Source organism: Rhizophagus irregularis, chromosome 21, assembly GCF_026210795.1.
Source record: "Rhizophagus irregularis chromosome 21, complete sequence".
NCBI lineage: Eukaryota > Fungi > Glomeromycota > Glomeromycetes > Glomerales > Glomeraceae > Rhizophagus > Rhizophagus irregularis.
In genome coordinates, this window is record NC_089449.1 from 3,162,475 (window position 1) to 3,179,496 (window position 17,022).

The 17,022-nt window shown below is 26.0% G+C and overlaps 6 protein-coding genes across 6 annotated transcripts; 5 read left to right on the plus strand and 1 right to left on the minus strand.

Moving 5' to 3' along the window:
• Window positions 1–828: 828 nt before the first annotated feature.
• On the plus strand, window positions 829–1,927 carry OCT59_014095 (uncharacterized protein). The gene has a single exon (XM_025308791.2). It carries the CDS (start codon window positions 841–843, stop codon window positions 1,900–1,902), a length of 1,062 nt encoding a protein of 353 aa, XP_025168208.2. The 5' UTR covers window positions 829–840; the 3' UTR covers window positions 1,903–1,927.
• A 735-nt stretch (window positions 1,928–2,662) lies between these two features.
• OCT59_014096 (uncharacterized protein) lies at window positions 2,663–3,298 on the minus strand. The gene has a single exon (XM_025332718.2). The coding sequence runs from the start codon at window positions 3,282–3,284 to the stop codon at window positions 2,757–2,759; it is 528 nt and encodes a 175-aa protein (XP_025168207.1). The 5' UTR covers window positions 3,285–3,298; the 3' UTR covers window positions 2,663–2,756.
• Window positions 3,299–4,880: 1,582 nt separating this feature from the next.
• OCT59_014097 (uncharacterized protein) lies at window positions 4,881–5,287 on the plus strand (the record flags this gene model as incomplete). The annotated part of the gene is made up of 2 exons (XM_066141949.1): window positions 4,881–5,078; window positions 5,273–5,287. 2 exons carry the CDS (start codon window positions 4,881–4,883, stop codon window positions 5,285–5,287), a joined length of 213 nt encoding a protein of 70 aa, XP_066002027.1.
• Window positions 5,288–5,525: 238 nt separating this feature from the next.
• Window positions 5,526–6,740, plus strand: OCT59_014098 (uncharacterized protein; the record flags this gene model as incomplete). The annotated part of the gene is made up of 8 exons (XM_025321682.2): window positions 5,526–5,655; window positions 5,756–5,776; window positions 5,860–5,931; window positions 6,013–6,057; window positions 6,123–6,176; window positions 6,259–6,282; window positions 6,361–6,407; window positions 6,489–6,740. 8 exons carry the CDS (start codon window positions 5,526–5,528, stop codon window positions 6,558–6,560), a joined length of 465 nt encoding a protein of 154 aa, XP_025168206.2. The 3' UTR covers window positions 6,561–6,740.
• Window positions 6,741–8,596: 1,856 nt separating this feature from the next.
• On the plus strand, window positions 8,597–9,822 carry OCT59_014099 (uncharacterized protein). The gene has a single exon (XM_025328101.2). It carries the CDS (start codon window positions 8,855–8,857, stop codon window positions 9,404–9,406), a length of 552 nt encoding a protein of 183 aa, XP_025168205.1. The 5' UTR covers window positions 8,597–8,854; the 3' UTR covers window positions 9,407–9,822.
• A 2,841-nt stretch (window positions 9,823–12,663) lies between these two features.
• On the plus strand, window positions 12,664–14,055 carry OCT59_014100 (uncharacterized protein; the record flags this gene model as incomplete). The annotated part of the gene is made up of 1 exon (XM_025328100.1): window positions 12,664–14,055. The coding sequence occupies one exon, from the start codon at window positions 12,664–12,666 to the stop codon at window positions 14,053–14,055; it is 1,392 nt and encodes a 463-aa protein (XP_025168204.1).
• Between the last annotated feature and the right edge of the window lie 2,967 nt (window positions 14,056–17,022).

Genomic DNA, 17,022 nt, shown 5'->3' on the forward strand with positions numbered 1-17,022 from the left:
GAAGCACTATTTGGAAGCACCTTTGGAAAGATTGGAAGCTTCCAACCATGCACATCACTGCAGGAATCATTTCTACGCTGATCTGATCCAAATAAGTTATTGCGGTTCATACAATACTTATCTATTCTCACTTTTATACATAGAATAACAGATGGATAGAAAACTCATATTCAAAAATTTGACTCATTGTATTTATCAACATAATACCTATTAAGAAACGTCCGTCAAAGATAGCACAAATAATCTTCAGAAAAAAAAATCACAAGTGGATTAAGCCTTCATCTGTTACCTAATGATCTATAAAATCTTCTAGCCAGGCAGAAGCTACGAGTGGATAAGACTAATCAGCAGATAAGAACGAGATTATAAATCTCCAAGAATCTATTCATAGAAGTATTAGAACTATCACGTAACAAAGAAAATCGATCGTCTCAAAAGGTTAAATGTTAGGGATTATTTTTTAGTCTTTTTAACGTGATTTGTTAACTCATCTCTTTTTTTCTTATTTATTTTGCTTAGTTAGAATTAAAAATATTAATACACTGTGTATCATGGATGTTCTGCTTCGCGTGAGCCAGCGAGCTTTATTGCGTAATCAATGTTTTTTGTATATGCGATGCTAAATGTATTTGTTGCCAATAAATAGGTTTCAATTTGACGTAATGTTTACATATGGCGTTTGTAATGGCAAAAAAGGTTAGATTTTTATATCGATATGTGCAGATTTACAACGAAAATGAATATACAATAACCAAAAAAGATAGATTTTCATAGTTAAAAATCATTATTATAAAAAAAAAATTATAACTTCATTCAACTTATTCTCTTCATACAAACGAGATGAGTACTCAAATCCTCACTAAAAAAATTAACCTTGAAAATGATCTTAAAGAACATATATCAATAAAAGATAGTATTTCTCAAAATTTTCCCAATAGAATTGTTCATGCCATTTCGGTTGATTACGATGAAACTCCCACAAACAATCAATCCGTGTTGGAACGTACAATGACTTCTCATGGATTAGCTGCTGCAATTTATCATGCTTATAATAATCATCAACATTTGCTCTTAACACCTGATGATATTTGGTTAACTATAGCACAGGGAGTTAGTCAACATATTAATTATAATGCAGAAAAATTTCGGTATCGTTTTGTTAAACATAAAGATAAAGAAGAGATAGCAATTTGTATTGATGGTATTTTATTTAGTAAAAATTCTCGTCTTGAAGGAGATTGGCCTGAAGCAATAAACAGATTGGTTGTAAAAACTGATGAAGCAGTAGAAAAAATTGATATTAAAACTCTTTTAGAATGTGATTTTTCTACAACAACAAAAAATTCTCTTACTGCTAGTAGAATAGTTCTTTTGGATATGCTTAAAGAGTATTTTACATATAAAGGTTATTCACGTTGTGGAATTCCTAAAGTTACTCTTGAAGGTACTTTAGAAGATTGGATAAAATTGCAAGAAAAAGTTATTCAATTACGTCAATTGGACTTAGATATGGATTTTTGGTTAGATAGGTTGGACCCTGTTGTATGGAAATTAGTAGAAACTTATAAAGGCAACGTTGATGAAGAATTTTGGTCAAAAATAATTTCAAAAGATAGTTTTGGTTCAGGTCCTAGTTGGGTTACAGGGTGGACAACGGCCCTTTATCCATATAGAATGGATGGAGAAAAATTAGAGCGTGATACGATTAACCCAGATTATATTCCTGATGGAAGAGTTGAAGTTCCATTTACGACTGATACTGGATTTTGTTTAAAATTAGTTTCAGGATTTTTAGGTGCGCAACAAAAATCACTTGAAGATTCTGATGAATTAGTTGTTTCTCCAGTTATTGGTTGGTTTGTTATTGATGATGAAACCGCAAATAAAGACAAAACTAAATAATTTAAATTGTTGTCCTGACGATGTTTCTTATTTTGAAAGATTAATAAACAATATTTATTATATTATGAAAACGTTACTCAGATACAATAGTACACAAGATAATAGAGATTCACGGCTAGACTTTATTAAGGAAATAAAGGAACCGATCTTGACTATAAGAAAATGTTCCACGAGTTCCCAATTTTATGTAATTTTTGTAATTTTACTGTCGAAAGGGAAAGCCAATTAAAGGCGTGTTTATTACGTTAGTATGATTAAGACATTTTAAATCATCGTGCAACAATTTATTTTAGGTGCAGTATTTTAGAAATCATAGAAATAGGAAACTAAAATAAAATTGCGTGAAAATGCATTATACACATGTAATAAAAAGTATCTATGAAATCCAAAAACTTTTGAAAAATTTAATTTATGCCATTCATGTTAGACGAAAAATAATAATTGATGATTTTCAGCAATAACCTACCTTTTTAAGCAAAATAATGGATAATGAGTACAGAAACGAACTGATTATAAGATTACCTTTCAAAGACTTTCTTTTCATAGTATGTGCCACAACGCCACCACAAAAGCGTAACCTGCAGATTGGGCGAAAATGCGCATTATTTTTCAATGAAATAAACATTTTAAGTTTTTAAACTTTTTTTTTATAAAAAAAAAAAGGTTGTGGCACATTTTTGAAGATCATTTCAAAATATTTCAAATAATGGATTTATTAATTTATTACATGTGAAAACTTATGCTAGAAAACATACAATATGTGAGACCAAAAATCCATACAGAAAAAACGTTTATTATACAACATTATACAACAATAATAGTACATGAATCCAATAAGGTAATATTAATTTAATTTAATAAAGAAGTGGCTTAAGATATTGTGTTAAATAAAATTTGAGATTTTCTTTTTGATTAAATGTAAAAAGTAAACGTTCATGCTCAAAATTCTGATAAATTTCAATGCCATAGATAACTCTATTTAAGATTAAAGAAGGTATTACTATTTCACAAAAAATCTGGTAAATTTTACCATTACTTTGTTGATTATAGAAAAAAATATATTCGTATTGATTTGAGTTAATATTACCATCAGAGAATTCATTTAATAATTGAATAACTTTGTTAAGTGAAATTTCTTTACAACAAATATGATAGTTGCAATGATCATTTGGTGGTTGATAATAAAAGTAATAAAGATTTTGTTGATCTACGATAAAATTATTTTGACCGAATGTTAGTTGATGTTCGATTGTTACATTCTGAGCGGGAGCCATACAAGGAAGATTCACGTACGAAGCTTGTTCAGGAATCGATTGAAACGTGTAGTTATTAAAATTTGGTTGAGGATCTGAAAATTGATCTTTTAAATTATTTTGTTCCATGATCAAACTGAAATCTTGCAATGATATATTATTTTAATTTTTTTTTTGGTTGAAAAAATAACTTCGCGTACATATATATATATATATATATAAGCCTTATACATATAAACCTTGATGATTATATAATCAATTACAATCAATTACGTACGTAGCTTCGAAAAGAAAAAAAGGCGTAAGAAATACGCAATAATTTTCTTTGATCATTTAACAGAACCCATTTATGATACTTTTCACGAAAAATTTCACACAAAGCTCACAGGTTGTAAACCAGGTTTATTTTATTTATCATATATTACTTTAACTGGTTAATTACTAAGAAATGTTCATAAGGCGTATAATCATTCATGATTAGCAGAGTGGGTACGGCAATTGGAATCCGGGTAAGGTTATTTTATAATTAATTTCTAAAAAAATGAAGGTTTTAGATTATTATTTTGTACGACCAACATATATTTTATTTTTCGTGTAAAATAGAACAATTATGGAGGAGCATACTTTTGACAATCTTAGATCTTAATCGAATCCTCAATTGCTTCGATATGAACGATCCTCAATCCCTACGAAAGATGTTCATTATTTCACTCGGTACGATTTAGTATTTGGGTCACGTTCTTTTCCGGAAAAATTATAGGGAATTATATAACGAGCCTTCAAATCCATATTAAGAACCAAATCCGAACTCACGTGTAGTAAAACCTGTTATTCTGGAAAAGTTAAATGATATGCTTATTTGTTATGTTTAAATATTACGTATTCATATATATAATTTCGGTACAAAATTTGTGAAAATCATTATTAATAATTTTTTACTTATCTCTTTTATCCATGTTTAACTCATTACATGATATTTGCCCCAAAATTCAATTCAAATAATGCCAATAATAATTTTCTCTTTTAAATAATTTCCCCATAAGATATTTTTACGTTTACGCCATCCATAATTGTTACCAAATTTACCAAGTTTCTACTTAGAATTCGGAGTATGACACACAGAGTTTATGTTACACAACAATTCAAATAAAAAGGCTTGCACGTTTTTACATTTGTGTGATGTTGTTATACATGTTATACATGTTATACATTGTACATTGTTTATCAAGCACCGTGCAGTACTCGGGAAAATTCGCATAAATACTATGTCCGAAAAAAAAAAAACTTGAAACTTGATACTAAAGGGGTAAATCATTTGGGTAATTTACTATTTGTTTTATTTTTAACTTTTGACTGTTTTAGCAACTTATTTGTAAAATAAAAATTGTTTAATGAAAATCCCTTTTTTTTTTGAACCTCTAAAATTGGAAAATTTTCTTTTGGAATTAGCTATTTTAATATTTTGATTAGAGTTATTATGCGATAAGTTATGGTTTTTTTTTTTTTACAATCAGAATTTGCTTTTCATTTGGACTAATACATGCATATTATTCAAGGTTATTTTTAGTAAATTATATATATGATCTACGTAAGAAGGAATTTCTATGCATGTATCATTCTAAGAATGATATTTTAGGATGTGATTATAATTTTGAGATAAATAAGAGTGAAATTTTGATTAATTAATAATTATCCATTTCATCAACTCAGATTATAATAATAATAATGGATAATGTAACTACTTCCACCGTTTTTGACGTCTTTTTTAATGGAGTGATCCCAATTATTTATGCTATAACATATCAACTAACCAGTCAAAAAGCAAAATGTCTAGTTGAAGATTTTACCTCATTTGGTCTAATTCCGCTCGTACCAGTGTTATACGCAATTAGTCAAAATGAACAGACAGGAAGTTTGATATTTGTGGGTTTATATGTGTTTAATATTATTTTATTCTTAATATTTAGAATAATTCTTCATAATTATAAGGGACATTTTAAATGTAATGAAACAAAACATATTATATTAACCATAATTTTCATTATCTACTTTGGAATTTATTATTATGTTCCTCTTCTTTCTGTGGAAAATATTGGTGAAATGATATATAATTTTAGTTATATCACATCTAATGCAACGTTTATTTTATTTTGGCCTATTGTTCTTTTGGTTTTATTAGAATCAATGGCTATTTTTCCTAATGAAAATATATCATTAATTAGTATTATTATATACATAATTTGGAATTTAAATTTTTATATATCAAGTTTCATATATTTGATTTTAATTCCATCAAATAGTATTTTGATCAAAGTTGTATATAGCATTTTATTGATAGCAGGAATACATACTATATATTTGGTATCTGAAATGAATATGGAAATGAAAGGTTTAGTAAGAATCATTCTTTTCGCGTTACCAAATGATGAATTAAAACTAGAAATTAAGCTCAATAAAATTATTGAGTATGAAATAAAACCTAGCTTGGAATCATTGTCAGGTAAGATGACCTTTTTTTTTCGTATGATATATTGAAATTTATTACTAATCTAATCACAAAATTTTCTAACCTTTTTTTTTTTCGTGTGATATACATATAGAACTCTTGAAATTACAAGGATGTAAGTATTAAATCTCTTTTTCGTATTACTACAAATTTTACAAATTTCTAGATTGATTAACTTTTTATTATTCATTTTTTTAGCTAAGCCAATGCAAATGGCTATATTTAAATATACTCTGGAAAAAATAGAACCTGAATTGAATTTATTGTCAGGTAAATAAAAAAATAAAAAATTTTTGCTTTTTTTGATTTTCAATTATTTAAATTTCGCCATCTTTTTTTTTCATGATGCAGAACTCTTGGAATTACAAGGAAATGTAGAAAATGGGCTGAGTAAAGGTAGATAATCATTATTTTGCATATTATTCCTGAATTCTTTTAATCTCATTATCTTTCTAATATAGATATAGAAAAACAAATGAAAAAATTAGAAGAAATGGTCGAGAAAATGAAAGAAGGTGAGTGATATAAATATATTATTTATTATAATTTTAATTCCTTATCAAATAACGTATTATTTATATACTTTCTATGATGCAGGTCAAGTAGAATCAATATTACAACGTGAGTAATCTCTGCTTTTCGTAATTAATTTTTTTTTTTACGATAGTCGCTTAATGAGTTTTTTTTTCGCTATCGTAGGATTTGGATCACTTGACACGGTTATAAAACGATGGAAAAATATAACAGTAAGTAAAATCATGTGATTTATATTTACATTTATTTTTTTTTAATTCTATTCATATAACATAATCTTTATATTTGATTAGACAAATTCGGAAGAAAAATATGTTGTTACCGTGATTGATAAAGCAGAAACATTAGAAAGGAGGATCGATTGATGGTTCCCCTCAAAGGATATATCATTCAAATACATTCCTTTTATTACATCGATTAAATCTAAATTTGTAGCGTAGCAATAAAGTCGTTTTGCTGCAAACGATTTAATTTTTTATGATTTCTATGTCGATTAAATCAGAGAATAAATGTAAATAAAATGTGACAAAAAACAAAATATTTAAAAAAAGACTCAATTGTGAAAATTTATTTATTTGATTCTAATATTGGAAGTAATATTATTTAATACATATATATATATAAATTTTTGTGATATTTTTATTTTGTTAGCAAATATTTTTTTTAAAAAAAAAAGAAATTCATGCTTGTAAAAAATAAATAATATAATGATTTAAAATTGAAAATTACTTAATTTATTATAATCTATATCAATTCTAGATGTTTATTTTTCTTAACCTCCGAATTTTTTATGAACTTTTAACCATCGCAATCTTGATCAATCAGGGTGCAATTACCGATATATATCTGATTGCTACTACGATTCACAATAACAAATTTTATTAAATTGAATATAAAAATTGATATATTATTTAACTTGAATACTACCCTATAACTTTCAGCTATATATTTATAGCAACTTAAAAGAGAAATGTCTGATCTCATAAATTATAATCTGTCAAATTATTTGAATTATTAAAATTCTACAATTGCATAAATGCACAATTAATAAAGACGTTTTTACCATCAAATTGGCGGTCATCCTTAAAGCTAATTTATATTAGTACTATTAGTACTACTTCGACTCATGATACGAGCGACGGTCGAAATCAGACAAACGATTCAATCTAATATGTAGTCTTGGTAAAACAGTTTCGTGTTCGATATTGCCACATAGATGGCACTTTCATTTATGATAATACCGCATTGAAGATGTGAATTATTGTCTAAACATTAATTATCTATTTTAAATGTAAGTAATACCAGCCGCGGTGTAAGCAACGATGACGTCACATTAGACACGTAAGTTAATCACGTGATGAGAGCACAATCGATGCAAAGTATTATTTAAACTTCATGTTATCATACTCGCGTGATTTTAAATCAAACATTACGTAGAATGATAGTTTCTGGCGTGTTCCTAATATATTCATTCATATAAAGTGAGTTCGAAGTAAATAAAATACCAAAAATAATCAATGAACAAAGAAATTCAATTTTAAAAATTCGTCAATTAAGTTATAAAAGTCGAACTTAGCCTCATCTAATGTTTCGAATATAAGTTATTTTCAGGATAATGATTATTCTATTTTTAAAATATTAGAAAAATGATGGATAATATAATCTATAACACGTTTATTAGATAATGAATCGTTCTTGTAGTTATTGTTTGAAATCATTGACACCCACATATTTCAAGTTTCATAAATTTTTTTTTTTTTTAAAACAAAGACCTGAAACCTTTATTATATGATCGTCATATCCATTATAATGACCTATATTCTGGTAAAAAAAACAAAAAAGCGGCTCACATGTGCTAAATAATAGGTATTGATATCATGATCTTCATAATGCATTTTTACCACAAAGAAATTCACCACATGATCATTGTATTATGAATTATTAGGAAAATTAAATATTACGCTTAAAATATTTGCATTGTGTATAAAATCTTCCGATAATCACCTTTTAAGGTAAAAATAAAATAACAAAACTATAACCCACGTTTATAACGTGAGTTTAATAAACTTAGTTTGCGCGTGGAATAAAAATGCACGCAGCAAAATTAATTAATTGTATTTATTTATACTCGTATATTAAAAAATATAAAGTATAAATAAAGTATAAATAAAGTATATTTATATAAAAAATTATACATTATTAGTTAGTTTTATCTTTTATTTTTAATTTCTAAACTTTATTATCATCACCTGTTTGATGCACATATAACTTTAAAGGATCTTAAATAGTATAATGAAAAAAGCCAAAAAGAAAATTTTATGAAATGAAAAAAAAGGTTAAATTAATTTTATAGAACCCAAATTAATATAAAAGCACTTAGATTCTGAACGCTTTTTTTTCTAACTTTTTTTTTTAAAAAAAAGCAAATATTTAGTGGATTTCCCTTTTTTTCAAAAAAAAAAACAATAATTCCCGTATATTTTCGTTACTTTGTTGCTCCCCTCTTTCTTTGATATAGATTCTTATTGGTCGCGTATTAATTAAACGTGAATTATAGAATTTAAAAATAAATTACTCGTTTACCAGACAAATTTCCTCTATTTCCTCTATTTACAAACGAAAAAAAAAAATAACAATTTTATTTTGGCGCTTCTTAAAAATGAATCAAAATTTTCAATTTCCAAATTCCGGAAATTTTCCTCAACCTATTTATAATAATTTCATACCTCAATCGAGTTTTGGACAAGCCTCAAATACTTCGCATATGAATAATAATTATTTGACTTCAAATCAGAATGTAATCCAACATCAACAGCCATTTCAACAAAACAATTTTATCAATCAACAAATGCCAGTTCAATCCGAAACGTTTATGTTTTTTTGTAAACCGCCTAATGACCCTTGCAATTATCATATTACATGCATAGGAATTCCATTTGATACACTTACAATTACTCAATTATTAAATGATTCTTCTGATGGTAACATTAATTCTAATCAAAATGAATATACTTTTTACTATCAACAAAAAAGTAATGGTCAAATTTATCAAATTATTTGTGAGATAGTCACTCCTTTTGGTTTAAATAAGACTGTTTATGGTATTGAGATTGCCCAGAGTTTTGGACAAGACCAATCATCATTCACACTTGATCAAAAGCAGAATCTTAAATTGTATTTAATCCAATGCCTCAGTAATTTATTATATTAATTGTTCGCATTTTATGATTTATTTAAAGAATTTTTATTTATGCATATTCTATAATTAAGTCAATATAAGTTAATAAGTTTTTTTTTTGTATAATTAACTATATGATGCATATACTATATAGCTAGATACCTATGTTTGTATTATTTATTTTATTTTATTTTTTTAAGAATTATATGAGTTATATGATTATATTTAAATATGTAGAGGATTAACGTTAAGATTAACATTAATTAAGTAAGGACTTTAATTATGAAAAATTTTTATTTTAATATTATGATAACTTATGTATATATAGAATATATGATAATGTATGTAAAGCATGTATAATTTTATGTAGTTTTTAGAAAATAAGATTTATGAAATTATGGTAATGTTTATTATTTAATAAAGACTTATGCAATAACGTTATGTAAACCATTTTAACGTTAAGAATATTTGCTATAGAACCATAGCCGCAGTAGAAGGATTTCTACCGTATTTTGAAGTTGTAGAGTTTTAAAGTTCGGAATTATTACTCGTTAAAATAGAAAAGACACGCGTACTACTAATGAATAATACAATCATCGCTAAAAAATAAATTCTTATGAACGTCGAACACTTTAAGATTCTTTATTTCATTAATTTTTGTCATTTATCATTACGAAAGAGAAAATTGGCACACTCATTTACATTGTAACTATAAAATATTATCGAGAAGTTTGAGAAGTGTAAAAAAGAAAATTTATTATTTTGAAACAATAGCTCCGTGTTAAATTATTTCGAAGTTAAGGAATAGAATCAAAACTCGTGAAATATGACGATATTAATTAATATTGTGATACTATGACGTGAGAAATATTTCAGATATGACGTTATAAAAAAACCGTTTTTTTATAATCAGGCGTGACGCGACGATAATTTCACAATTTCACGTGACAATTATTTACGCTTTCCTGGACAAAAAATTTATGATGGTTAGAGAAACTCTTTTAGTAATCTCTTGTTTTCAATACTACTGGAAACTAGTTTTATTATATTGCAAATTTGTTTAAAAATTTTAGAATTCTAATGGTATTAAATATTTATACTATATAAATAATTATTACCTTTATTATTACTGTAAGCCATCGATTTATTTTAATTTTTTTTAGGCTTCCTTTAATGTGACTTCCTATAATTATGCCTATATACTACTGTATTTTTCCAATCCATAAACTTCAGCAGAATTTTCTAAAGTCTATCAATTTGGAGCTACAAATTCGTCCTTGTAACATTTTTTTCGCTGGCTTTCCTTGTTTCCTATTGATTCCTAGTATTTCAAGTATAAATTATAAACAATATATAATGTTTTTATTTACGTTTGACTTTGATCTTAAGAATAATTGATTTATTATTCATAGCTTTAACCTATTATATATTCTAAAATATTCTACTTTCTTATTGGACTTGCCATATTGAGTACTTGGTTTCTCTTTATTTTCACAGGTGCATAGCGAAAGAAATATTTCTCCTAGCATGAATCTTTTTTGTGTATTTTTTTCTTAGAAAGAAATTTTATGGGGAAAAATTTTTTTACGTATTACTTGGATTTGTTATCCATATCTGACATACTCATTCAAAAACATATTTCTTAGATCGATTATAGTTATGACTGAATAGACTTACTAAAATTATTTTTAATATACTGACATTTAATTCTTTATTTAACAATAAATAATCATTATTTTATTTGATTTAAGAGCTGAAGCGATGCAATTTGAACTTCCGTCAACGTCTTTCTTAAAATTGGCTGTATAATTTTTTTTTTTATTTGTATTCACATTGAAAGTTTATCTTTTAGTTGATCTTGAAGATTCACTACTTTCTCCTTTGATCCACAAGCTTTAAAGTGAATACTACAATAGTAATTAATATCGGGTTCAGGATATCAATATTGATATCATTGCGGTCATGGACGCCACAGTTTAGAGATTATAGATTCTCGGTAGTCTCAAATAAGAATTTCCTTTGTAAGTATTAATAACATAAAATGAGCGATAAGAGTAGTAAGTAAATAGAATGCAAATGTTGATTTTTATGGAAAGGTGCAAAGATAGAGTATCATCATGGTAAAAAATATAGTATAGAACTTCTTTATTAGAACGTTCAAATCATATTGAATTTTCTATCTCAATTATATATTCACAATATTAATCATAAAGAATTGTAGCACATTACTCCCACATACAGTCATACACGCACATATTACGCTACAATATCAATTCTTACAATATCTACAAAGCCTGATTTTACCTGAAACGATGGATCCACAATCCCGAAGTTTCAAAAGTAAAGCCCGTTATTACTATTCGATTAATGGTTGCCCTAGAATACCTAGAATAGAAGATTTAGCTAATTAACATTATTCTCAACGAACCCATCACTTCTGATTATCGTCCCACCAAATTATCTAGAAGCTTTTGAACGTCAGACACCTAGTGTGCTTCGTGGCAGTACGACCTAGAAGCCATTGCAACGCAACCAATTCTTTGCTTAATGACAATATGTCTCAAATTTTAAATTCTAGTATAATAATTAATTTTGACTATTCATTCAAGTCTCAGATTAACAATTAATTAGGTGATTAAACATTGTCTACAAGGTTAACCTTATATTTGAAAAAAATGTTTATGATAAGAAATAATAAAACGAACTACTAAGAATTATGAACAATGTTTCACCTGCAACCTTACGAGAAATTTCATTTACTTTCGATAAAAGGGTTGATTGAAAGAGTAAGATATTAGTAGTTAAGAAATTAAAGTTGACGCCAGTAGTTTTAGGGCTAAAGGTTAACTATAAATAACGTAAATTTGAATGTTTCTCCTCGCATAAGAGTAATTAATTATTAAAGAAATTCATATCTATCAATTCAATATTTTCTTCCTCATAGAAAAAATTTTTTTCAAATGTTTCCCAATCAATTCCTTGTTGTAATTACTGTTTCACACTAGGTTAATATCAGAAACATAGTGATATCACCATTTATAACAAAAAAAGAGATAATCCGCAGTCGTCATGTGAACGAGCTAGTAATACTGTAACGTACAGGTATGACGAATTTTTTTTTTTTGAAAAAAAGGTTTTAGAATAACTTTCAAAGTTTTAATAACAAATAAATTTGTTCGAAATAATGTTTAATGATCATAAATTAGACAAACATATTTTGGTTATTTAAATAACGGTAAAATCTTTTTTTTAAAAAAAATGATAGTAAAAAAATGATAGTACGTAAAAAAATGATAGTGCTTAACATAGACTGTCTTCTCTCAATTTTCAACAAACTTTTACTAACAGATGAACGACGAACAAATAAAAAATCTTTACTTATCAATAAAATTTTACCACAACAAAAATCTTTACACAAATCCCTACATTCTTGTCTCTTAGTAAATAAAAAATGGTGTCATTTAGTAGTTCCTATCCTATGGAAGTATTCATTTTATGAATATGATAAGAAATGTAATAATTTTGAAACGAAAAAAAAGCTTTTTAGCGTAATACTTTCTTGTCTCTCATCTTCTTCGAAACAACTCCTATTCGATAATGGCATTAAATTATCCTCAATGATTCTTTTAAAACCTTTATTATTTAATTATATCAATTTTTGTGAGTTTCCAAGTAATGAAATTGTAAATGATATTATAAAATCTGTAGAATGTAAGCATGATAAAAGAAATCTTTTGGAGCAAGAGGTTTATAAATTATTTATTAGTCAATGTAAAAATATTAAAGAATTACATTGGTGCACTTTACAACCTTTATTGTCATTTCCGGGAGCATTAACATGTTTCTCTCAGATACGTTCTTTATTTATTAATATTAATTTTGTAAATTCTAACGATCTTTATGAGATGGCAAGATTTTGTAAAAATTTGAATGTATTGTATATTGTCAATTATTCACAAAATCATCCTGCTGGGTTGATATCTCTAATTGACTCTCAAAGAAATTTAAAAAGTATAATTCTTTATTATAATACAAATGTCAAGAAAAATCATACAGAACTTGGAAAAGCATTACTAAGAAAGAATAATACACTAGAATATCTTGAGTTAGGATCGATTTGCCTTATTCCACCTTCGTTTTTAACATCATTCAACAATTTAAAATCTATAACAATTTATAATTGTGAAAAAAGCAAGGATGAGATCAAAGAATTTCAACAATATCTTAACATTTCAGAATTTCCAGGACTTGAATCTCTTAATATTCATGGATTATCATGTTTTAAAGAGTTGGCAACATTAATTGAAAAAACTAAAGGAAATATTTTACAAGTAATAATTGATGATGTTAAAACTGTTGAAAATTCAGGAATGTTAATCAAATCAATTTCTAATAATTGTCCAAAAATTAAACGATTATTTACATATATTGAACCTAAAGATTTTATTTATATAAAATCTTTATTGACAAATTGTAAAAATTTAAATGAAATTTACCTCAATAGTCTGAATACATTTTATGATAATGATGATAATATTGGGGATGAATTGTTAAATATTTTAATCGAATTTTCTCCAAAATCTTTAAATTATATAAAAATTGGTGAAGGATGGAAATATTCAATTGAAACTTACAAAAGATTTTTTGAAACGAATTGTGATAAAAATTTAACTATATCTTAACATATATTACATATTAATTATAATTTTATTTATTTTTTTAATTTTACATATATTTATTTATCGTACCTTACTGTACATTTATTAGTATAATTTTTTTTATTACATAGCTTAATATTATTTTATTACGTATATTATATATTATCTACCATTAATATAATATTAATATTTTACTGATGTGCAGTATAATTTAAATATAATTAGTTAATTACTCATAATTACTCATACGAAAAAAAAAAATTACTCATAGTTACTCATGACATGTCATATGTAATATAAAAATATCATAAATAATATAACAAGTTGTATGACATTTTATTATATATAATTATTGTATATATATATGTATTTCTTTATTAGTATTTACAGTATAAATATATAGTACATATATAGGATAACATTTATTGTTGAAGTTATAATATTCAAAACTTTGTACTTTGATCAGTATATGTAAAAAGGTCAAGTTTGAGTTTGCGTATTTTGAACTAAAAAAATCATGAAAATCTTTCCTTTTTTAGATAATTTTTGATAATGCTAGTCTGAAAAAATGCGTATTGCTAATTGTCTGCTATCTCTTCCTTTCTCCTTTTTTTTTACTAAATAATAAATTTCATTGATATAAAAATTTCATTCATTTAAAAAAATTTTTCATTATTTGCCACCTTTTTCTTGTTAAAACTTTATTATAATTAAAATACAGTATATTAAAAATTATTTAATGCTTATTAAAAATAATTTATTAATTGAACATTGTTATTATTTATTAAAATATTTGTTGGATAAAATTTAATTTTTCAATGTTATTAGAGTAAAATTAAATTCAATTCATTTGAAATAACGTGGCACCGTTAAATTGATTTAGGCGACAAATACGAAATGGCAATGTAATTAGTGCATTGTACTATATATGGTCAGTTTATGATTCATTTGAAACAATTTCGTTAAGCGTTTATTTTTTAATTTACGTGGAACGTAGTGTGTGTGAATAAATTTCTAGCTACAGCAGACGAATGACGATACACCTCCAGGACTCACAAGTTTATTAATAAAATTTACAAATAATTTGCGTTAATACTAATCAAATTATTCAAATATTTTAATATACCCAACTCTGGCCCACATTATGATGGCTATTTTTGCCGGAATTATGGGGACTTTGGCCGGAATTAAGTTCAAAATTGTTGCTTAATTTGGAACTGTACTGAATTGATAAATTAAGACCCGTTACTGTGTCACAGCGTTTTTAAAATTTTATATGCTTAATTGTAAAATTTTTATTTTTTTAAACAAAATTTATGGATTTTGACTGTCAAGTTGTTAACTATCGAGATTTTGATTCAACCGGAATTTGTGTTAGTCTGAATCTTTGTGTCGAGATTATAGGCTTTCGATAGTATGATTATAGTTGTCAGGTTGAAATATCTTTAATGACTTCTTGAACACAGAAATTGCTTAACTCTTGTATTATAACCGGACAATAAATTTTATTTATAAAATTCAATTCGTCAAGTGCGATCATCGAGAAGAATTTTCTGAGACATCAGGATAATCTCAAATTTCACTTGAAAAGACTTAATTCATGAATTATGCAAAAATTATTTATGAGGATAATTATAATGTACAGTACATAACAGATCCATTCAAGATTATCGTACTTATGAAAGTATAAACTTTAATACATACTGTATGTACCTAATCATTCTCAACAATATTATACAATTACTCCCCTTCCTTTTAATCAATCTTATACTATTAATAACAGTTAAGTAGCTAGCCCTCAAAATCATAGTTTATTTTAGCCTACTTTTTTCTCTTATTAAATCGGGATTTGGGTTGATTATTGGTGTGTAGCTTGATCAGTAATTGGTTATTTTTGCGATCAGCCGATCAGTGATCAATTCTGATTTTGATCACATGTTTGGATTTGTTATTATCAAAAATCCGAACAATAGTATGTTATTTATGCAATGACAAAATATTATGAATTTAAATAGATATAGATAGATCATCAACTTTTTACCTGGACCTGTCTAGTTAATTGTAATCCAAGTAATCATCATCGTGTTTTGTTGTTATTTCAGAAGTGATAATAACAATTGCTTTGGCAATGACGTTGACGTTTGTTAGATTTCTTTTTAGTTAGCGTTTGGTTTTGTGTTTGAAAATTAATTTTTCTTTATAAATTGTTTAATATCGGTATATGAGACTGTGTCACCCACTTAGATCAGTAAATTTAAAAAGATTTTTTCCGAAATTTACTTATTTGGTTTTAAAGCATAAATGAAAGAAAAACTAACTTCAACACACGCGATGAATTTTTGACTACGGTGTGAGAATTTCGATTAATATTTCCATATTAGATAAAAGATTTCTATTAACTATAAATACATTTTTTTAGTATAACATTAGAGCGTAACACTATGTTTGAGTCATAATTGGTTATATAGTTAATACGTATATAATATCATTAACCATTACTTGTAATTAATAAGAATTTTCATATTTTTATTTAGTTTTTTTTTATTACTAATAATATTAGTCATATATGATTATAATGATTATAGGGAAGGGAGAGAGTAAGAACGGAGAGAGTAAGAACGGAAAGAGTAAGAGATGACAAGAGTGGAGAGGGAAAGAGTAATGTGAAAAAATGGCTACAATTTTTTTTAGTATTAATTCATTTACTATCTGACTTATTTTCATATTTTGAGTATCCTCAAATGAAAAAATAAAATTATCTGACGAACTGTAAAATTGATAACCAATAACATTTTCAGTATAATCATCTCCTAATGAACTAAATTTGATAGAATTGTATTCACCAAAAATTTTCTTTGTGATTTTACTAACCTTGATTAAGAATAAACTTGTTGCCCGACCGTTGTATTGTTTCCTAAATAATCCAGTACTTGTTCCATCCCGACTACCATCATTTTTGCAAGTTTTGATTTGATAATATTTGAATCAATT

Excerpts from the sequence above, each read along its gene's own strand:
- OCT59_014095 (XM_025308791.2), top strand. The coding sequence starts at position 841 with ATGAGTACTCAAATCCTCACTAAAAAAATTAACCTTGAAAATGATCTT.
- OCT59_014096 (XM_025332718.2), bottom strand. The coding sequence starts at position 3,284 with ATGGAACAAAATAATTTAAAAGATCAATTTTCAGATCCTCAACCAAAT.
- OCT59_014099 (XM_025328101.2), top strand. The coding sequence starts at position 8,855 with ATGAATCAAAATTTTCAATTTCCAAATTCCGGAAATTTTCCTCAACCT.